We start from the raw sequence: 23,408 nt of genomic DNA on the forward strand, positions 1-23,408 counted from the left end.
TTGATCTTTCACCTCCAGGACGCCCTGCGCCACTACCGTGTCCCCTCCCTGGGCCACCGCCCTGTCCCCTCCCTGGGCTGGACCCTGGCCAACCTCGGGGACACCCCAGGGACCACCTGGGCCTGTGTGAGAGCCCTGGCCAGCGCCAGGCGTGTGCTGGACAGGCTCATGGACAGCTGGGCCCGGCTGGCCAAGGCGGTCACTGAGCTCCGCGAGGCTTGCAGGGATGCGGCCACCGGGAGGGGACAGCGGCTGGAGCTGTACCTGGGGCAACTGGGGGACTTGGTGACCGCGTGTGGCAAAGCCACCGCGTTCCCCCAGGAGCTGCATCGCCAGCTCAGGGACATCGAGGCTGCCCTGGAGGGGACAACAGAGGTGTCCTGATTTCCGTGTGGCCTTGGTGGCCACAGCGGCCGAGGCTGAGCAGCTGTGGGAGGCCAGTGCCCGCCCAGCCACACGTCACCTGCTGGGGACACTTGGGGACATCAACACCCTCTTCTTCTGTCCCTCTTCTGGCCACGGTGGCTGTGCAGTGGCCGAGCGGTGCCAAAGAGCCATGGAGGACATCCCGAGGCTGCTGTGCACAGAGCAACATCACCACTGGGCCGTCATCAGGCCGGTGTCACCTCGGCAGAGACTCGGGGACATTCTGAGGGCACTTTGGGAGCACTTGGGGACACTTTGGGAAGGTGTGTGGTGACACCGGTGGGGGCGGGGGGGTGAACGAGCCTCCCCTCAGTGCCTTGCAGGAGACCTGGCTGTGATTTGGAGGCCGGGGGGGTCCCCAGGCAGCCCCCACTGCTGAGCACTGACCCTGCCCCGGGGGGCGACGGGATTCCCCAAAAACCGCACCCGCACCCCCTTCAGTGCCCCCGAACCCCCCTCGAGCACTGACCCCCCCTCACCGGGCACTGGGACGAGTGGAGACCCCCTCTCGGTTTTCTGGGGGTCAAGATGACCCCAAGATTGTGAAAAGTCCTTTTCTCCCAGCCCGCGCAGGCAGAGAAGGAGTCGAGATGCGGAGCTTTGCTTCTCAGGGCCGTTTATTTTCCCTTTTCTCTAACTGCTTTGTCCGCTCTGCTGAGCTCTGTCTAGCAGGTCGGTCTGTGGCAGTCTCCCTGCCCTCAGGGCGCTGTTTGCCTTCTACACTAAAAACTACCTGTACTGTGTTTACAATAACGTGCCAATATCTATCATTTATGTTGGACAGTGTGTCTCTACTTTCAACCAACAGAAAAGTGTCACCATCACAGCAAGACATGGAGGGCAAAAAGAAGGAGAAGAAGGACACACCCAGATCCCTCCACCTTGTCCCATTGAACCCCGTATTTTAAAGTGTTAAAATTCTACTTTTCCACCCTGTGTTAATTCACCTACCACGCTACTCAAACCCTTGTGCCTTGTAATTCCTCATACAAAGTCGGCAATTTTCTCCAGGGGCTAAAACCACAGCCACCGGTGTTCTTGACACCATGCCAAGGTCTCCGAGGCCCCTGCCAGAGTCTGGAGCCATCCAGGGCAGCCAGAGGGATGTCCTGGATTCTGACACCCCCCAATTACCGAGCAGTGGGAGCCCCCCGGGCACTGCCCCCCCCCTCACCAAGCACCGGGATACGGACCGGACCCCCATCGAACTCTGGGAACCCCACAAGCACCGGGACCCCCCAGGCAGCGCCACCCCCGTGCACCGGGACAGGGACCGGGCCCCCCTCGTGCACCGACCCCCCCGAGCACTGGGCCCGGACCGCCTTTGTGCCCCCCATCCATGACGGAGGTTCCATCCCCTCTGCTTTGACCCCCCCAGAGCCGCAGGACCCCCAGGAACAGTGCAGGGACTGTGGGGGACCCCAAGGGCTGGGGGGGCACGGGGGGTTAACCAGCACCAGGGGAGTCCCTTAGGGTTTGGTCCTCCCCCCCCCCGTTATCTCCCAAGGCCCCCTATTATCATCAGGGTCTCCCCCAATTTACTGGGATCCCCCCATTCACTGCTTCCCCCCTTCACCAAGTCCCCAAAATCGCTGGGAACCCCCGAGCTATGAGCCTCCCCCAGTGCACCAGGACCCCCCACTCACCTCCCATCCGCTATCCATGGGAACCCACCCAAATCACAGCAGCGCAAGGAGAAGAAGTCAACACCTTCCCCACACCCAACAGGGATCACCAGGACCAGGGATCAGCAGGGCTCTGCCCAACGGGGGTCACTGGGGATCATCCAGCCTGGATCCTCCCATGGGGCATGGAGCTGCAGGAGCGCACCAAGCTCTTCCCTCACTCTCTTCCCTCACTCCAAGCTCTTCCCTCACTCTCTTCCCTCACTCCAAGCTCTTCCCTCACTCTCTTCCCTCACTCCAAGCTCTTCTCTCACTCTCTTCCCTCACTCCAAGCTCTTCCCTCACTCTCTTCCCTCACTCCATGCTCTTCCCTCACTCTTTTCCTTCACTCCAAGCTCTTCCCTCACTCGGGGCACTCACAGGGCTTCCCTTAGTGGTGCCTCTGTTGGTGCTGGGTCAAGGCTGAGCTCTGTGAGAAGCTCTTCCCACACTCCCCACACTTGTAGGGCCTCTCCCCGGTGTGGATGCGCCGGTGTATTCTTAGGGCTGAGCTCCACCCAAAGCTCTTCCCACATTCCAAGCACTCATAGGGCCGTTCCCCAGTGTGGATCACCATGTGCCGGACCAGGTCCGAGCTGTCTCTGAAGCCCTTCCCACACTTCCCACACTCGTAGGGCCTCTCCCCGGTGTGGATGCGCCGGTGCACGGTGAGGTGGGAGTTGTGCTTGAAGACCTTCCCGCAGTCGGGGCAGCGGAAGGGCCTCTCCTCCGTGTGACTCCGCTCATGTCTGAGGAGTTCGGAGCTGGTCCGAAACCTCTTCCCACACTCCCCACACTCGTAGGGCCTCTCCCCGGTGTGGATCCTCTGGTGCACGATCAGGCGGGAGCTCCAGCTGAAACCCTTCCCACATTCCAAGCACTTGTGGGATTTCTCCCTGCCATGAGACTTCTCCACCAGCTCCGAGCTCCGGCTGGATCTCCGCCCGCCTTCCTGGCTCAGGGGGGCTCTTTCCTCCCTGCAGCTCCCTGGGCTGGGTTTGCAGCTCCTCCTCCTGCAGCATCTCCGGGGCTTTTCCTCCTCCTCCATCCAGCCACGCCCAGGGAATGAAAAATCCTGGTTTGGGGAAAAAAGTAAGAGGAGAGCACGTTGGACTCGAGGTTCCTCCTTGCCCAAGTTCATCTCAGGAAGTCATTGGGAATCTTGTGTCTGTAAGAACCTCCAAAACACCAAGATTCAGCCCAAAAATCCTACAAACTTCAAAATAAAGATCAAAAACTCCCCAAACATCACAAGTCAGCAAAAACCTCCTCCAAAACATAAAGATTCAGCTGCCACATAAAACCAAAGCACCAACATTTAGCCCAAGAAAGCTCAGAAACACCAAGATTCACCCCGTGAAAATCCTGGATCCCCCTCCACAGTCACATGCTGCATGTGGGGGGAGCAACGCTCCTGGGGCTGGGGGGAGGCTGCAGATACAGGGAGGGGTGGAACCTTCTGCTGCTTCCTCTTTCTGCTGCTCCTCCTCCTCCTCCTGTGTCCCTACTCTTCCTCACACTCCTCTTCCTCCTGCTATTCCTCCTTCTCCTGCACAACCCCACTTTCTCCTGACACCTACATTGTTTGACCATTTTGTTCCTCAAGCCTGCTTCTCCTTCCCTTCTCCTCCTGCCCCCAGGCCCAGCACCCACTGCCGGCTCCCTCTTCCCCCCAGACCCACAGCATCCCAGCCGAGGGGCAGGGATGGAGCTGGGGCAGGTCGGGCTGGGGCAGCGCTGGGCTCTCGGCCGCTCCCGCCCGCACTCGGTCCCCACTGCAGCCGCTCCCGCCAGGACAGCGCGGGGGGGCCCGGCCTTGGCGCTGCCCCACTCCCACCTCCCCAAATTCCCCTCGGGGGGCGATGGGGCCGAGGGGGGGAGTCCAGTTGGGGAAGGCTCAGAGGGCCAGGGAGCTGTACACAAGGGAGTGATAGGAGACGGAATCGGTTTCAGTAAATGTTATCAGTTAATGACACAGACTGCTGCTCAGCCAAGGCCCTGCTCTATTCATGAACTTCCAGAAGAACAACAAAGACTTAACAGAGCCATGAATATCGTTTGCTATAAAAAAGCAGGGAGCATAATAAGGGAGTATGTAGTAGGTGGATTGGGAAGTCTGTAGCTGTCAAGTACTTCAGCCATTGGGGAAAGCAGAGGGAGATGTGGCCAGGAGAATTAGGATGAAAAGGAGGCTGTGTCCTCCAACAGTTTGAGAGATCCCACGGGGAATGTCCCATGGCTGCTCCCATTTTTAAGAATGAAATTCCATTTACAGGACTCCTCTGTCTGCTTTGTGGACAGAATCCTCTGGTGATGTCAATGTTCCCGCACACCCTGGGGCAGGGAGTGCAGCTGAAGGTGCCTCACCCACTTTGGGTGATCAGCTCCCTTGGCTGGCAGCAGCACCGGGGATTGATTGGGGACCCGGGAGTGACCAGGAGACAGATGAGTGACACATCAGGGGGGTCTGTGAAGAGTCAGCAGGGAGAGAGCACTGAAAATCTCATCAGTGAGTGCCCTGGGATCTTCGGGGAGTGAACATAGCAGGGCACCCATGGAGGGGAGAAAAGGGAAAGCCAGGGAGGGCTCCTGGCCAAAGGGATGATGATCCCAAAATGTCTCTGAAGGGTCCCTTGGGAGAATGTTGAGGTAGTTTGCACATTCCCCCAGAGGTAATTAAGGACATGGACACCCAGGGGGGCAATAAGGGAAGTGGAGAAGGGATTTGGACAACAGGGGATGGATGATGTTGGTGCACTAGGAAGAGATCGGGTGAAGGGGAGTGTGCAGTGATATGGTTCAGGCAAGAAAGAGCAGGAGGAATCTATGTGGTAAGAAAATGGATGATGGCAAAGAGGAGTAAGAGAAAAATACTCAGGATTGGGATGTTTTTCAGCAGGGTCTTATCCTGACAATTTGCCAGCTGATACTTTGAATTCCCAGTTCCCAGGAGAGGAAAAGCAGGAGGTCAGGATGTCAGGGGTTTCTCTGTGGTGGGCAGCGGCAGCAGCGGGCGCAGAGGTGCGGGACCGGGAGCAGGGCTGGGGGCCTGTGGGGAGCTGCGGGGCCGGGCCGGGGCTGTGGGGCAGCCGGGGCTCAGCGCCGGGCGCTGCCTGAGCCCACCAGCCCCGGGCAGGGCTGGCAGTGGCCCCCGGCCCCCAGGAGGCTGCGGGACGCCCCGGCCGCTGCCCGGCCCCGGGGAGCTGCCGGCCCTGCCCGCCGGGGGGGCCGCCTTTGGACACTGCGGCAGGACAGGCACCGGCTCTGCCACACGGGCTGTGCAGGGGACCCTGAGCACAAGGAGCAAAACAAAGCAACATCTGGGAAATGCAGAGTGCTCATGGAAGGATCAGGATTTTCTGTGAAGGATTTGGCTTGGGTCCCTGCAGAAAGGAAAGATTTTGCAGAAAGCTCAGCAGCTCTCAGAGGATGAGCACCCACAGGCAGTGACCGGGGCTGCAGGAGTGGCAGAAGAAGGCCCTACAGCACTTGGGCACAAGGCCTGGATGTTCTCCAGGGCTGCAGTGTGGTGGGTCCCCGGTGGGATGGGAGCTCAGAGAGCCCTGACAATCCATGTCCATGCAGGGGTGGACTCGCTCCTCCTGAGGGTGCTGCTGTCTGTGCTTGCAGTGTCCTTGTGGGCTGCAGCTGGAGCCCTGACTCCTTCCCAGGGGCTGTTTGGGTGGGCTCTGCCCTGGCCAGGAGGGCAATGCCTCTGCCAGGTGCTTGTGGAAGCAAGCTGCTGAAGGCAAGAAGGGATGAGCAAAAGGCCAAGCTGAAGGCAAAGGCCATGGCAGAGTTCCCACAGCCCCTGAGGGATCAACCCCAGGGCCCAAGGGGGCCTCAGCACCCAGGGGACGGCGTCGGCAAAAGCAATCCTGATTTCTCAGCAACCACTGAAAGGAGTAATCCATATAAAAGGGATTGTGGAAGTCATAGACTCAGACAGCAGAGCTCATTTTACAGGAAACATCCTCCAGGGGGTTATGGCAGCTTTAGGAATACAATGGGACCTCCAGAACCCCTGGCACCCCCAGAGCTCAGGCTGGGTACAAAGAATGAAAGGGGACGGAAAGAAACACCTTTGGAAGCTGGGGATAGAAACCAAGATGCCATGGGTACGGCTTTTGCCATTGGCTTGGGCAAGAAGAAGAGCCAGACCCAGGGCAGATATTCAATCATTTCCCCTTGGAATTGATCTCGGGAATTCCTTACCCTGGGAATTCTCCACCTAGTGCAGGGTGGAGATAAGGGATGCACATTTAAAGCAGTCTGTGGCCAGAATCCTGTCTCTGGTGCAATCTCTCCCCCAGGAAGCTGGGCTGGCACAGAGCCTGCCTTGGCACTTTGCTGTTGCCAACATCCAAGCAGGACATCGGCTCCTGCCTAAGGAGTGCAGAGCAGCACCACTGGTGGCCAAGTGGCGTGGCCCGTGCCAAGTGGCCCCGAGGCCAGAAACAGCCGCCAGCACAGCTGAGCACGGGGGGACCCCTCAGCCTCGGCTCCAGGTCTCTGCAGCCCCGGAGATTTGCACTTCCCGCCTGCAGCAGGAGGATGGGAGGCCCCCACTGAGCTGCACTGAAGGCAGCGCAGCAGCAGCCAGGGCTCCACAGCGGGGCAAGGCCCTGGGGCTGCCCACACATCCTCTGCTGAAATCCTCGGCCTGGCCACCCTCCTTTGGCAGCTCCAGCCACCGGGGACAGCCCTTGCTGCCACTGCTGCAGCTTCAGCGCTCTCTGGGCCTGCCCTGCGACAGCTGCTGGGCAAGAGCACGGGACAATTCCACTCTGGCTCTCACTTACACTCACACACTGCCCTGCCTGCCATGGCATTGATGCAAAATACACCAGCTCATAGACTTTAACATTGTTAACCTTTCATTTCTCTACTCAGGCTTGCTTTGCCTTGGCCCTGGGGAAAGAAATGTTAAAGGTTTTGTTAAGGGATGTTACACCACTCAATGGAGATGAGTTTAACATCTCAACACACTGGGAATGGCCCAAAAGATACCCACAAAGATAACACCCAGCAGCAAACAGCAACCAACACCTACCCCAGACACTGCCAGGGCTGCAGACACCTGGTCTGCAAAAGGCTGAGAAGGAAATCCAGCACTTCCCACCTCATTAACAGCAGAAGCAAAGAAATCCGGGTCCAATAGGAAACCAAATACTAAAAACTGCACAACTTGAAACTACAGAACATTAAACCAGTGCATTTAGATCGCTTCAGACTGTATCAAGTTTGGGAAAAATCGAGTAAAACCCACGTATCATAGAACGATTTTCTCTGCACACCCGGGCTTTGTGGGGATGGAATGATTTCTGTTGCACATCCTGGCCAGAATCAAGGAATGCCTTGACTCTAAAACTAAACATATTGGTGGAGTTTTCCTTTTTCCTGCAGTTTCAACGCAAAGTTTAGAGCATTAGAGTATTTTTTTGTATTATTCCTACTTCTATATTGCCGGTTAGGTTTCGGTTAGGGATGTGAGAATGAGTTTTTCCTTCGAGGTGAAGTAGAAAAAACTGAATCGCCTTGGAATTTTATTGTGGTTTTTTTTGTGTTGCTCTAAGAAATAGAAAAATTTTGGCCTGGGTTTTTCGACATTCCCCTTTAAGCCGCATTTTGCAAAACTAGAAGAGAATTAAAGGTGACCCTTTAACTCACAAACCATAAATAGAAGATTTGAAGGAAAAAATACAAAAAAGCAGCAGGATGTGCTGGGGGCGGGGGGGCAGCTGAGAAGCTGCTAAAGGCTGCTCTGGAAGAGAAGCTGCATTCCAGGCACCCAGGAGAGGAGCTTTAGAAATGCAAATTAACACTGTTGAGGCAGAGTGGGGACAATGTACCTGGCTCTTCTTGCCTGGGGCAGGAATTGGCTGATTCCCTCTGCCCCTCACCCCAAGCTCTGCCTGCTTGCACAGATGGAATCTGCACGGCTGAAGGCAGAGCCCATGGTGAGGATCTGACTCTGAAACAGAAATGGCTGAGGCTGCAAAGGGAAACAGCAAATGGAGAATGTTGTGAAAACTTCACTAAAATAAGGGGGAGATCATCCCCCTGCCCACTCCAACATCTGCTGCCCCTGTCTGTGCTGTACAGGGTGTATCAGAGCGCTGGGGCTTTTGCTAGAACAAGTCCAGGGAAATTAGTTGGAATTCAAGTATTTGATGATGTAATTAAAAAATGCGGCCAACTGATGCAGCCCCGGCTGCAGGGAGCACCCAGAAATGGGAAAAAGATGAAGGGCCAGCCGAAAAAATTCTACAACACCATGGACCAGCCCCTGGGAACCCAAACCAATTCATATGAGGAGACAGAGAACCCATTTATCATTTCAATGGCATCATTAGATTAAAAGCTGTCCTCAAAAGAAGAACCAACCAGACAGCTCCAGCTCCTGACCTTCCTGCCTACCAATCCACTGAAAGAGGAACACAACATTTCACCAGGGGATGAGATCAGATTATCTGTGAGCAGAAAAAAAGGGAGTTTGTGGAAAACTAAATGGCTCAAACTGCTGTTGGCAAACAGATGACAAGGGAAAAGTGCTGAAAAAGATAACAACGGAAAAGGGAGAGCAGTTTATGTATTGGTCCAAACATGGAAAGGATGGGAATGGGACACACTTTCATGGGTCCCCGGCACACCAGGGGTTAAACGAATGCTGCTTCTCCTCTTCTGTGCTGCAGCAACTCTCATCTTTTTACCATGCTCCACACCTTGGCAGTGCAGCTCATCCAGCAGCTGAGCCAGGGGATGCAGGTGGCAGCCAGGCCTCCTGATCCACAAACGGCTACAAAAGGACAGGGAATGAGGGCACCGAGAATAATCCCAAAACCAAAGAGGACCCGGGAAGAACAAAACAGAGTCAAGGAGTGAATCTGCCTGGAGATAGGGCCAGGCACTTGTAGATAAGGAAGTAAAGGGGGAAACTATCAGTTCCAATAAATTTCACAAATTGAGCCACACAATTTCTCAAAGTCCCGCAAAATTCCCGAACTTCCAGGAGAACAAAGGCTTAACAGAGCCATGAATATCGGCTGGTATACAAAAGGAGGGTGCATATTAACGAGGACAGGCAGCAGGCGCATCGGGAAGTCTGAACCTTCCAAGGACCTCAGCCCGTGGGCAAAGGCAGAGGGAGATGCGGCCGGGAAAATGAGGATAAAAAGGAGGCTGCGGACTACAACCATGGCAGAGAGCGCACGGCAAATGCCCCACGGCCTCTCCCCCTGCTCAGCAATAAAGTCACTTTTACAGGACTCCTCGCTCTCCTCCGGCCACAGAAACCTCCGGCGACGGAAATTTCCCCGCACGCTCCCGGCCGCGGGGCAGCCCCCTCTGTCCTACCCACAGCAGCCGGGCCGAGCCAGCGCTGCTCCGGCAGCGGCTCCTGCCCAGGCCCCGGCGGGAAGGAGACCGCGGGCAGCCGCTCCCGCCGCGCCCTCAGCCCGGGGCCGGCACGGGCCGGACACGGCACCACCGACCCGCCGCAGCCCCCTGCCGCCCCCTCCGCCCGCAGCCAGCCCCGAGCCCCCGCAGAACCCAGCGCGGCTCCCACCTGCGCCGGGGCCGCCTCCGAGCTCCGCCGACGCCGCCTCACCGCGCTCCGGCCGCTGCCGCCGCTCCCGGGCCCGCACAGACGCTCCCGGCGCCAATGGCGCCGCTGCCCGCCCACGGCCGCCCTCAGCCCGCCGCCGGGGCCGTGCTGCGCCCCGCTCCCACCAATCAGCGCGCCGCAACCGCGACTGACGGCACCAGCGGCCAATGGCAGCGAGCTGGGGGCGGGCTCTGCGCACGGCCCAGACTCGCCCCGCGCTCTCAGGGCCCCCCGCGCTGCCTGAGGGCAAAGCCGGAGATGAGCAACAGCCCCGGGACGGGCCCGGGCCCGAGGCGGGATTGAGCTGCCCACACAAACAAACTTCTCCGCACCTCCCGCCACGGCTTTCCCGGCCCTGCGCCTTCCGTGCCTCCGGCTCTGCGGGAAGCCCGGGAGCCTCACTTCTCCTGCCCCTCATTAGTGCATCGGTGCTTCGCTTTGATTTCCCCCAAAAATGGAAACCTGCCCAAAGCCCTGTGGGTGAGCGGGGGAGGGGAGAGATTTCTGGCAGAAAACTCCAAAGACTGAGAGCAGGATGAGGAGAAGTCCGTGCAGAGCCTTAAATGCAGCTTTCCCCACGGCTCCCTGCTCCCAGCTGCACCTCCTCCCCCGGCAGGGCAGGAGACAGGGAATGGGGCCATGCTCAGCTCATCCCCCGCGGCTTCTCCCTCTGCTCAGGGACAGGAGTCGTTCCCTGCTGCACCCTGCGCTCTCTCCCAGCCGAGACTTCTCCAGGAACTTCTCCGAGCCGAGTCCATGCCCTGGGGCACAGCCCCCTCCAAGTGCTGCAGCGTGGGTCACTGTGCCACGGGCTCGGTCCTGCCAGGCCAGGCTGCTCCAGCGGGGCCCCTCTGCCCACGGGGTCACAGCCTCCTCTCAGGCATCCCCGAGCTCCAGCCTGGCTCCTCCAGGGGCTGCAGGGGGATCTCTGCATCCCCACGGACCTGCAGGGGAATCTCTGCATCCCCACGGAGCTGCAGGGGAATCTCTGCATCCCCACGGAACTGCAGGGGGATCTCTGCAGCCCCATTGTAATATATGTTATGGAATAATTCGTGCTTATGTAAAATATACATCAAGTCAGTTGTGCTTGCAAAAAAAGATTCTTAAAGTTTTAAAAGACCAGAAGCAGCAGCCGGGGCTGCAGAAACCACAGATGACAGAGAAAGAAAGACCTCATTTACTAATGAAAAAACGTGGCTCCGTGCAGAGATGGGCTCTTTCCGGGGGCAATCCAGGAGGCACCCAATGTGATTAGTAAGGGTAGTCAGATGCTCAACCCAGACTGAATCACAGGAATTCTATCCCTTCCCCCTCCCTCTTCAAAGGGGGAAATCAGGAAAATACTCGGATTTTTGGGATATTGTAGATTGTAGATTGAAGGATGCACACAGGCAGTAAAATTTTTGTGTGAATAGACTGACAGAGGAGATGATATAAAATGGAGCATAGAAGATGGTGAAAAACTAAGAAAACTGAAGTTAAAACTAGCCCCAATATCAACTTTAAGCTTACCTTCACTAGCAAAACCCTTTCATCTGTACGTAAATGAAGAAAAGGGGGTAGATCATAGGGTTTTGTTTCAGGAGTGGGGAGGAGTAAAGAGACCCGTGGCTTATTTATCAAAGATGTTGGATCCAGTAAATCAAGGCTGGCCAGTGTGTGTTCAAGCTATAACAGCTACTGCAATCCTGGTAGAGGAAAGTCATAAACTGACTTTTGGAGGTAAATCAATTGTGTGCACACCTCATGCAGTATGAAATTTCTTCCGATTTGCATTGTGATTTTTATCTTGAAATACATAACTTACTGTACTCTAGGACTGAGAAACTAGTTTACAGCTGTGACATAGCAAAACCTGCCATTAATTTATTTTGAGTTGATGCAGGCTGTTCACTCAAGTGGTTCTCAGTGTGTAAAGTTAAACTAAAGGTAACACCAGCTGCTTGGTAGGTCAATGAGAAACATTTTTTCTTCCAGCCAGTCCTTTTTCATGTACCCAAATGTGTTTCGCTTTCTTAGGTTTTTTTGGTTTGTTTGTTTGTTATTTTTTCTGGAAGTGCTAACTACTTGCAGTGTAGCTGGAACAGCAGCTAGAGTTGTTCATGCATGAGACTTCTGAAAAATAGGGCTCATTTTTTCCCCAGACTTGGAGGTGGCTGCATATAGAAAAGGGAACCTACAAAGCGAGGTGAAGAAAAGGTTTCAGTATCTTCTAATGTAAGCTGTTAATTTTTTTGCTTTCGGCATCACTGTGGGTGTGTGACACATACACATTAAAAAGATGGTGGGGGGATCTCTGCTTGCTGTAGGTTTATTTCTTGAATGAGTTAGAGAGCTGTGAGGAAGTTTTGGGCTCCCTGTGTGGTTTATCCAGGCCTGCAGGGAGGGCTTGGCCATGATTCCCTCTGTGCTGCAGGCAGCCCTGCAGCGTGGCAGCAGTGGCTTGCCTCTGGTGAGTTTGCAGGCAGGGTGCTCCAGCACTGCAGTGCTCAGGGGCAGTTTCCTATTATGACATTAAGGCTTGAATTCAGGAGCGCCTCTTCCCACCCAGTTATTGTTTGTACCACAGGAGCCTCTTTGGACAGTGTTTCCTGGCAGTCAAAAAGAGAGTATTGCAGAGAAAAATTCCTCACTTGCTGTCCTCCCCCTGCCCTCAACTCTATTCATATTTTGTCCATTCCCTCTTCAAAATACAGATTTGTAAAACTCATGCTCTGTGTCCTCAGATGCCCTTCCCAAATCAAACCTTGGCTTTGTTGCAAATTGCACTGCACTAACTAGCATTGCCTTAAATTTGTTTTGGTGCAGGCAGGGTCACTTTGGAAGTAAGTTGTTGTTTATTTGTTCCTTCAACCTTTTCAAGCTTGTGAATGGAAAAATTGTGATAGCAAAATAAGTCTTTATTTTTGCACTGTCAGCTGTGAGTGGCTGGTAGCCTTGGTGAAGGGTGCCGTGAATTACAGGCCTGCAGAACACGCATAACAAAAGTAATTTACTTTGTAAGGAAGTTGAAAAAGGGGGGAGAGGTGATTGGCAGACTCACCTCTCCAGGATGTAGGACTTATGTTGGAAAGTGGACTGATATTGGAATGTGGATGTTGAAATGTGAAGAGAGAAAAAGAAAGAGATAGAAAGGGAGAGAGAGAGAGAAAGAGAGCGAAGGGGAGAGCGAAATACACCCCCAAGGTCCCCTCAGCCACAGTTATCTGTAAGTTCTCCCCCATTCCTGCTAGGCAGAGTGACAACAAGGAGGGGGGGAAGTGGGGAAGGACAGAGTTAAACCCAAGGCTGTGAACGGGAGGGATGGGATGCCAATAGAGAGAAGATCAAGGCAGAGATTGTGACTCTCACAAAGTGGTTTATTTTTTTAAACAAGACTTCTTTTTTTCTTTCTGATTTTTGTTGTTAAGAAGAGGAGGCTTTTGTTCTGAAGAATGAGTCTGTAAGACGAAAACAGTTAGATGTTACCCAAAAAGTAAAAAGCAAGAGATGTGATACATCTCCTGTTAAAATTGGCCTGGTCTTTTTAATTTAACTAATTATAGCTCACAGGAAGAAGAATTGGCCTCTGCAGCTTAACACAGCTGGATACAAGAAGAAGAGGCAGATGTAGAAAAAGCTTTTAGTTAAACCCAGAATGTTTTAAAGAAAACTAATGGTAAAAGTTAATGCAGTATTGTTTTTCTTTTAACACTGTGCTATTAAGAAATCCTTTCCAGGTACCATTAAAGCAGCAATCCAAACCACAGAAAGAGGATGAATTCATGCCAGCAAAACCAAAGGACTTTTGAAGAAACTTGAGGAATGGACTATCACATCTAAACCGGGTGATACCAAATTGACTTCCAACCAGGACTGGGTGGTAATGGTTTGGGAAGACCCAAATGATCCAAGGCAGGTACAAAGAATAACACCTCACTGAGAAATAAGGCAAAGCTTGCATCACTGGTTCTAAGCCCTGCCTGAATAAACCCTGAGACGCCTCCGACACCTCCTTGGCAGAGGAACACTGCCACTTCAAACAGGAGGATCGGGAGTGTTTCAGTCAAAGAGTTCTTATAGTCTGGCCTTAGCCTGTGCCTTGTACAGGGAAGAAGGGAAATTGCCATCAGTACTGTACTGTATATTTTATGTGATTCATCCCAATACTGGACACGCTAGCTGGGTTACAAGTGAATGTTCAAATTATGGGAATAATTAGTGTTGTAGCTCACAAAATCTATGTTCTTGTTGCAAGAGGTATCGAGTACTGAATCAATTCGCTATACAGATAGAACCCAAAACAACTGAAGTCATAACTTTGTTTTGTGGATGGGAGTTTTTAGTGCCTGTTGACTGAGAGATACCTGAGGAACGGTGGGAAACCACAGTTAAGGAGTGTCGAAAAGGACCTGCCTAAAAAAATGAGTAAAAAGGAGTGACAAGGGAAACAGAGGGCAAGCCTGGACTGAGCACTGTACTCACCACCGAGAAGATCACACGTACCTGCTGTGGGAAGCAACCCCACAGGCAGGGGAGGTGGGGGTATAAGCCATGCCAGACCTCTGTCATTCCTGTTTCTGTCTCTCATTTGTTGTCTTTTCCCTTCTGAGATACCAGCAAGATCGTGTCCCAAATGCTACAGAAAGTATTACACGGAAAGGAACCAAAGTTCCTTTTTGTTACACACACCCATGTCAACAGCCACAGACCCACCCAAACTGAGTACCTGCAGGCAAAATGGGGGAAAATATTGGATAACAAGGAACTTGGGAAAAAGTAGTAATACTTGGGGCATGGAATGTCCAAAAGGAGAGAGATGGATTTGTTTTACATTTGATCTTAGAGATATAGTCCAAGATTCGGTAAAAAGGCAATTAGTAAACAAAAAGGTGAAACCAGCACAGCAATCTAGCTCTGTATTAACCCCAAATTACATACTGCATCGTATTATAGGACTCCAAGCAGTTATAGAGGAGATAACAAACAAAGCTGCTCAGGCACTGGAATTAATATTGAGTCAGCAAAGCCAAACTATAACTGCAGTGTATTAAAATAGGTTGGCTTTACGCTATTTATTGGCTAAAGAAGGGGTGTACAGATTGTTGAAAATAGATGGCAATGAGGGCGTCATCCTGGAAAAAACAAAGGATATCAGAAAAAAATTATGACCCTGGTATCAGTCCAAAAACAACCAAAGGGAAAATAATGTTAAAAACTAACAGGTGGGGTAATGTATTGAGAATGGGATGGTGGAAGAAATTAGGATTCTTCCTTTTATGTGTTACAAGTGTTTTGATATTTCTTCTGTGTTTAATCCCATGTTTTATTTGATTACCAACAGAGTCCAAAGAATGCAAGAGGATAAGAAATATTGCTCAAGCCAAATGATTTATAAAGAATAAGAGGAGAGATTGTGACAAATGCATATTTATGATTGGCTTTTCGCAAGTGTTACAATGAATATTATATGTGTCATGTTAGAAAGTTTATGCTGTTCCATAGGATCTCAATTCCATATAATCCCAATCCAGTTTGTCCCAGTCCATAGGATCCCAGTCCATATTTGATCCCAGTCCCTCTTTTATCCCAGACTATATTTGATCCCAGTCCGTATTTGATCCCAGTCCCTAGTTGATCCCAGTCCATACTGCGAGGACGCTGGACTCCAGGACGCTTTGGGTGGATGGAGACGAGAGATCTCTGGAGGCTGCTCTTAGAATATCTGGTTTATTAGAGAGGGTGAAAGGCCCTGCTTGGAGTCACCAGACCTGACCCGTGGCAGGCCCGAGGGTGTGGGGGAAGGGAGAGGCAAGGGGTAGAGGGAGATAAGAGAGGATCCCAAGAGGATGTTCCAGGAGAGGGGCAGTTCCAAGAGAAGGGAAGTTCCAAGAGAGCTTCTGGCTCCTCAGGGACTCCTTGTCAGGGGCTTCAAGGTGGGCTGGAACAAGACTTGGGCCAATGGGGTCACAGACTCCTGATGCTTCAGGGGAGGGTTACAGGTGTGGGATGAACCATACATTGGGGTGAGATCCAACAGTCCATTTGACCCTTGGACCTACCTGTAGGTAAGGGCATTGTTCAACCAGAAGGGGGGATTTTCTTCATCCCGGCTGTACGATTGTAATCTACTTGTGCAGTAACTACGGTTTGGTATGTCACAACTTGTTACCATCTCAATCTCTGTATTTTCTAAACCTTTTGCCAGGCAGTCATTTTATAAGGCTTTCCTATTTGAGCTTCCCCAACACATATGATCCCAGGCCATATGATCCCAGTCCATATCTGATCCCAGTCCCAATTTTATCCCAGTCTATATTTGATCCCAGTCCATATGATCCCAGTCCATATCTGACCCCAGTCCCAATTTTATCCCAGTCTATATTTGATCCCAGTCCATAGGATCCCAATCCACATCTGATCCCAGTCTCTATTTGAACACAGTCCGTAGTTGATCCAGGTCTCTAGTTGATCCAAGTCCATATAATCTCAGTCCCAAATTGATCCCTGTCTGTAGGATCCCAGTCCCTATTTTATTCGAGTCCCTTGTTGATACCAGTCCATAGGATCCCAGTCCATATTTGATCCTTGTCCATATTTGATCCCAGTTCAGTTCATTCCAGTCTGTAGGGCCCCAGTCCCTAATTTATCCCAGTCCTTAGCTGATCCTAGACCACAGGATCTCAGTGCATATTTGATCCCAATCTCTTGTTGATCCCAGTCTATATGGCCCTGCACACATTCCAGAGGTCTGGAATTTCAGCTCCCAGCCAGGAAAAGACATTCCCTTTGCCCTCGAAGGCAAAGCTCTTGAGAAGGGGCTGAAAGCCAAGTGGAGCAAAATCCTACAGAGACATTTCACTGCTGGCCTCCATAACTTCAGCTCCTGGACTAAGAAATAAAATAATAATTGGGAAATAAAATAATTAAAAAATCAGGAGTGGGTCATTGGGGGCAGAGGGGGCAATTAAATTAGAGGAGGGTTCAATTAAATCAGGGAAGGATCTTTGGTGGTCCCTGAGGAAATTAAATTGGGGGAGGGTCTTTGGAGGTCCCTGGCTCAAGGGAGGGAGACACTGAGAGAGAAACAGAGCAGGCAAAGAGAGGTGTGAGGGAAAGGAGGACACAAACACAATCAGCTGAGAAGGTGGTGCCCTGAAAAACAGAACTGCCACGGACTGGAAATGAACGGCAAAGAAATCACTAAGTCTGAATGTTTTATTTGCTATCAAATACATCCCAGCCACCCAGCCCCACACAATCCCCATCCCACCGTTCCAAATTGGGATCCCACTTCTCCCAGTCTCCTCCCAAACCCATCTCATCCTGGCAGCTGTGGATTCGAGTGAGTTTGGTGTGGGATAAAGTTTTATTTGAGGTGGGAACAAACAATTTGAGGTGGGATTGAGGCTCTGTGGGTTAAAATTCAGCTGTTTTCAGTGGGATGTGAGTGGTTTTGAGGTGAAAGATCGATCCCTCTTGGCTCTTGGAGTACAGAGAGATTGAGAAGAGAAAAAAATAAAGGTCAACACTAAAGGAGAAGCAGCCAGGTGTGTTCCCAACATGGATGACAGGGAATGTGGGTCACCAGGGCTGTGCCCAATGTGGGTCCTCCAGTGGGGGATGGAGTTTAGCTCTTCTCGCACTCGGGGCACTCGCAGGGCTTCCCTTACCGGTGCCTCCCTTGGTGTCGGGTCAAGTGAGAGTTCCTTGAGAATCTCTTCCCACACTCCCCACACTCGTAGGGCCTCTCCCCAGTGTGGATGTGGCGATGCTGGATGAGGGTGAAGTTGAACCTGAATCCCTTCCCGCAGTCAGGGCAGCAGAAGGGCCTCTCCTCCGTGTGAATCCAATAGTGCCGGAGGAGACAGGCGCTGGTCTGAAACCCCTTCCCACACTTGGAACACTCGTAGGGCCTCTCCCCAGTGTGGATCCTCTGGTGCATGATCAAGCTGGAGCTCCGGCTGAAGCTCTTCCCACACTCCCCACACTCGTAGGGTGTCTCCCCAGTGTGGATGCGCCGGTGCCTGGTGAGGTTGGAGTTCTGCCTGAATCTCTTCCCGCAGTCGGGGCAGCGGAAGGGCCTCTCCTCTGTGTGAACCCGATAGTGCCGGAGGAGACGGGAGCTGGTCTGAAACCCCTTCCCACACTTGGAACACTCGTAGGGCCTCTCCCCAGTGTGGGTCCTCTGGTGCACGATCAGCTCGGATCTCCACCTGAAGCTCTTCCCACACTCCGAGCACTTGTGGGGCTTCTCCCCATCATGGAGCTGCTCAGGGACCCCCAGCTCCGAGCTCTGGCTCCATCTCCGGCCGCCTCCCTGGCCCAGGGTGGGTCTTTCCCCCTCAGATCCCCGCGATCTTCGTTTGCAGCCCCTCCTCGTGCAGGATCTCTGGGGCTTTTCCTCCCTGTCGGGTTCCTGTGCTGTGGAGCAGCTCAAAACGGCCTCTTCCACCTGGTTCTGCCGCGGGGACTTGTCCTCCTTGCTCTCCATCCTCAGCTCCTGCCCTGGGGGAGGAAGGACAAGGAGAGGCTCTTCCTCTTCCTCGCAGCCTCCCAGGGGCTGGGAATGGGAAATCCTGGTTTGGGGAAAACAAGGGATGAGCACGTTGAGTTTGAAGCTCCCTCTGTCCCAGCCCATCCCTAGAAGTCCCTGGCCACCTGGGCTCCATAAAAACCTCCCAAACACCGAGATCCAGCCCTGAAAAAGCCTCCCAGGAGTTCCCCGTCCCTGCTCCCTCCCCTTTGCTGTTCAGGGCTCCCCCCTGTCCCAGCTGCTGGGGTCACGCTTGGATTGGGGGTCCCCCTTCTCCTCAGTGCCTGCCCTCCCCAGGCTGCCGGGAGTCCCAGCAATCTCAAAAGCTCCCCCCTCTTGGCTCTCCCCATTCAGGGGTGCCGGGGCTGTTTGGGCTCCCGGGCTCCCTTCTCCCCTTCTTCCCTGCTCTGGGCTGCCGGGGCTCCAAGGAGTCCCCACAAGGGGCCTTTTCCGCTCAGCTTCGCAGTTCTTCCTTCTCCAAACATCCCCCCAAAAAACCCAACCCAGGCACCCCCCAGGAGACCTGGCCCGAGCTCCCCCTCCCCGCTCACCTGCGGGATGGGGGGCGATGATCCCACAGGTGGGGGCTGCGAATTCAGGCAGGGCTGACCGCGCGCTTCTCTCTGCTCTGCTCCATCCGCATTTCAACCTCCTCTTCCTCTTCCTGCCGCTTCGTTATCCCCACCTCTTTCTCCTCTTCCATCTCTCCCCTTCCATACCCCCTCCTCCTCCTCCTCCCCATCCCAACCTCCCGCTCCTCCTTCATCCCTGCCCTTCCCTCCCTCCTCCTCCTCCCCCAGCAGCAGCGACACCCTCGGTTCCCGTTCCCGCAGCCCCGGCAGCCCGCGGCAGGAGCGGGGATGGGGCCGGGACAGGTCGGGATGGGCAGCGCGGGGCTCTCGGCTGCTCCCAGCCGCTGTTCCAGGGGGGAACCCGGCCCGGGCCAAAGGAGAGGCAAACTGGGGAAACTGGGGGCTGCACATCCAAACTGGGGCTGCCTGGGGACCCTGCCTGGGCACTGCCGGCCCTTGGGGCTCCTCTCAGGAGATCAGGAGGGGGGAACGCACAGAGGGCTCGGGGATGCCAGGAGTGGCAGCACTGGGAAGGACTGGTTTGTACTGGGATTGTACTGGAATCATACTGGGAGCAGCTGGGCCCATGCCAGGGCAGACTGCAGTCACCCCGAGGGAGACTGGGATCGTACTGGGATCATACTGACACAGAGTAGGAGCCTACGGGGGCCAACTGAGACCATGCTGGGGGCAAATGGGATATACTGGGAGTGACTGGGAGCATGATGAGGGTGACTGGGAGCAGCTGTGAGCAACTGGGATCATGCTAGGAGCAACTGGGAGGAACTGGGAGTCACTGGGTGCCTGCTGGGGATGACTGGAAACGACTGGGCTTATACTGGGATCATGCTGGAGGTGACTGGGATCATACTGGCAGTGAGTGCCACGACACTGAGGCTGACTGGGAGCGGTTGTGAGCAAATGGGATCGCGCTGGAAGGAACTGGGAGTGAGTGGGAATATGCTGGAAGGAACCGGGGGACACTGTGAGAGACTGGGAGGGACAGTGAGGGTGAAAGGGGCAACTGGAATCATGTGGAGCACAACTGGTTCATATTGGCACTGACTGGGAGCACACTGGCGTCATCTCTGGATCATACTGGGAGGGACTGGACTAATACTGGGAGTGTCTGAGAGTGACTGGGAACACACCATGCACAGCATCCCTGTACTGGGGGTGACTGGGAGCAACTTGGAGCACTCTGGGAGCAAATGGCATCATACTGGGATTGACTGGGCTGATGTAGCTGGAGGCAACTGGGACCATACTGCGAGTGATTGGAAGTTACTGGGATTATACTGGGACCATACTGGGAGTGCTGGCATGTGACAAGGATCATACTGGAGGTTACTGGGCTCATACTGGTAATGAAAGGAAGCAACTGGGATCCCACTTTGGGCTACTGGGAGCAACTGAGAAAAACTGGGATCATGCTGCAAGCAAACTGGAGGAATTGGGAATGACTGGATGCAGGCTGGAGACAACTGGGACATACTGGGCATGACTGAGATCATACTGGGATAACAAGCACCTTCCTGGGATCACTGGGAGTGTCTGGGAATGACCACAGAGATGCTGAAGGCAACTGGGATTTACTGGGGATGTCTGTAACCTTACTGGGGTGACTGGGAACACACTGGGAACAACGGGGACCATGCTGGGGAGAACTGAGAGCGAGTGGAAGTGAGTGGGTCTACACCGGGGACAACTGGGCATGACTGGGACCATGCTGGGAGCGACTGGGATCATATGGGGAGTGATGGGGTTGATACAAGGGACAACTGGGGGCAACTGGGATCACACTGGGGAGAACAGGAAGCAACTGAAAGCATGCTGGGGGCAACTGGGATCCTACTGGATCTTACTTGGAGCAACTGGGATCAGGCTGGAAGCAATTGAGGACAACTGGAGTGACTGGGAACATGGTGGGAGCAACTGGGATACACTGGGAGAGACTGAAACCACAGTGGGGGTAAATGGGAACAACTGGAACCACAGTGGATGATAATGGGAGCAGCTGTGCCCATGCTGGATTCATACTGGGATCCTACTGGAACTGGCTGGCATCATACTGGGAATGACTGGAAGTGTGCTGGCTGTGACTGGAACCATGCTGGAGGTGACTGGGAGCAACTGGGCCCACCCTGGGAGCGACAGGGAGTCATTCTGGGCAGGGCTGGAATCATACTGGGAGTGACTGGAACCATACTGGGGGGGGCTGGGTGCAGCTGGGATCATCCTGGGAGCCACTGGGATTCCAGCAGGTGTGAATGGATCCTGGCTGGGGGTCACTGGGAGCTACTGGGCCCATGTTGGGAGGAAAATCTGGACACATTGGAAGCAACTGGGACCAACTGGAAGGTACTGGAACCGTGCTGAGGGGACTGAGACCACAAATGGGGAAAATGGGTTCATACTGGGAGCGACTGGGACCACACTTTGGGCAACTGCCAGAAACTGGGATCATGCTGGAGGCAACTGGGAGTAACTGGGAAAGACTGCGATCATTCTGAGGTCACCAGAACCTTACTGGGCCAACTGGAATATACTGGGAGTGTCTGTGACCATACTGGGGGGACTGGAACCACACGGAAAAGCTGGGACCATGCTGGGGACAGCTGAGAGTGAGTGGGACCATGCTGAGAGGGACTGGGACTATTCTAGGGACACCTGGGATCATACTGGGAGGAACTGGGAACAACTGCAACTATTCTGGTAGCAACTGGGATCATACTGGGATCACAGTGGGAGCAGCCGGGTCCATGCTGGGTGAGACTGGGAGTAGCCAGGTCCATGGAGGGTGACTGGAATCATACTGGGATTGACTGGGAGTGGCTGTGAACAACTGGAATCATGCTGAAAGTAACTGGGAGGAAGTGGGAGGGACTGGGAGTATGCTGGGAGTGACTGGGATATACTGGGAGAGACTGGGAGTCATAGGGATAATACTGGTGGTTACTGGGGTCATGTTGGCATTGACAGGGAGCAGCTGGGATCACACTGGGGGGCACTGGCATCATACTGGGAGTGACTGGGATCATACTGGGATTACAGTGGGTGCCAAGGGACCTTGACTGGGGGTTACTGGGAGCTGCCAGGCCCATGCTGGGAGCCAAATGCACACACCCTGAGAGCAACTGGGAATGACAGGAGTCATGCAGGTGACAACTGGGATGTACTGGCAGTGACTGGGATAAAACTGGGGGCAGCTGAACCATGCTGAGGTAACTGGGAGTGCCTGGCAAAGACTCTGGGAATGTTCCAGGCAACTGGGATGTACTGGGAGTACCTAAGAACATGCAGGTGGTGACTGGGACCACACTGGAAGCTACTGGGAATGTGCTGGGGGCAACTGGGACCATGCTGGAGGCAAGTGTGAGTGACTGGGGCCCTGCTGGGGCAGACTGGGATCATACTGGACTCATATTGGGATCATACTGGGAATGACTGGGACTATACTAGGAGCAACTGGGAGAAGTGGGAACACACTGGAGAAAAGTGGGAGCAACTGGGACTTGTTGGGGGCAAATAGCGACATAATGGGGAATGACTGAGAGTGACTGGGCTCATACTGGGAGAAACAGGGATCCTGCAGGGAGTGAGGGGAAGTGACCAGGGTGATACTGGGACTGACTGGGCTCATCCTGGGAGTGCCCAGGAAACTGGAAGCACACAGGGGTAGGAACTGGGCACCTGCTGGGAGCAGCCCCTGGCGGCCCCGGTACCCCCGAACCCCTTTCCCGGCCATGCCGCCCCTCCAGCCCCAGCACCCCCATTGCCGGGTGCCGGCACTGCCAGGGGTCCCCCCTCTCGGGGTCCCCGCTGGGGCTCCTGGGGCTCTCCTCTCTCTGCGCTCCCGCCCAGGGAAGCCGCGGCTCTCCCGGGGCTCCCCAAATCCGGGGTCCCCCCGCCGCTCCCGCCACTCCCGCGCGGTCCCCACACGGCCCCGGCAGAGCTCGGAGGGCCCGGCCGGGAAGCCCAACCCGCACCGCGGCGGGACCCGCATCCCCCCGGCCCCGCCGGGGCTCTGCCGCCACCCGCACCGGGACCCCCCAAAAACACCTCCCGGGGACCCCCGATGTCCCCCCGAGGGCAGCTGCGGCTCGGCCTTGGAGCCCTGCCAGCTCCAAACATCCCCCCAAAAACCCCAAACCCAGGGAGCCCCGGGATATTTGGGGCCAGCTCCCCCTCCCCGGGCACCTGCGGGATGGGGGCGACGCTCCCGGGGTGCTGCGAGTTCAGGCAGAGCCGGAGCCCCGCGGTTCATCCTCCCCGCTCCTCCTGCTGCTCCCGCTGCCGCTCCGCCTCTTCCTCCCTCCTCCTCCTCCTCCCCGCAGCCGCGGGAGGGGCAGGGATGGAGCCGGGACAGGTCGGAACGCAGAGAGGGGTGGGGGGATGCCAGGAGTGACTGGGCTGTACTGGGATCATACTGGGATCAGCTCCTGGGTGACTGATCTTACTGGGATCCTACTGGGATCATACTGGGAGTGAGGAGGAGCAGCGCGGTGGCTCCAGCGCTGGGGCTGGGGGCGCTCCTGGCGGGCGAGGGGGAAGTGGGACCCCGGCACCGGGACCCTGAATCGCCATTGCCGGCACCGGGACCCCCCCTGCTCCCCTTATCC

The 23,408-nt window shown here is 54.7% G+C and overlaps 2 protein-coding genes across 3 annotated transcripts in view; one reads left to right on the forward strand and one right to left on the reverse strand.

Moving 5' to 3' along the window:
* LOC140680909 (uncharacterized) overlaps window positions 1–23,408 on the forward strand; it is a 692,735-nt gene that overhangs the window by 228,993 nt on the left and 440,334 nt on the right. The gene's annotated exons all lie outside the window — the stretch shown is intronic.
* On the reverse strand, window positions 2,482–18,248 carry LOC140680995 (uncharacterized). Its single transcript, XM_072919903.1, has 2 exons — window positions 17,354–18,248; window positions 2,482–2,979 (listed from the first exon to the last, which is right to left on the reverse strand). The coding sequence occupies exons 1-2, from the start codon at window positions 18,170–18,172 to the stop codon at window positions 2,482–2,484; spliced, it is 1,317 nt and encodes a 438-aa protein (XP_072776004.1). The 5' UTR covers window positions 18,173–18,248.

This window comes from Taeniopygia guttata, chromosome 30 (assembly GCF_048771995.1).
Source record: "Taeniopygia guttata chromosome 30, bTaeGut7.mat, whole genome shotgun sequence".
Classification (NCBI taxonomy): Eukaryota; Metazoa; Chordata; class Aves; order Passeriformes; family Estrildidae; genus Taeniopygia; species Taeniopygia guttata.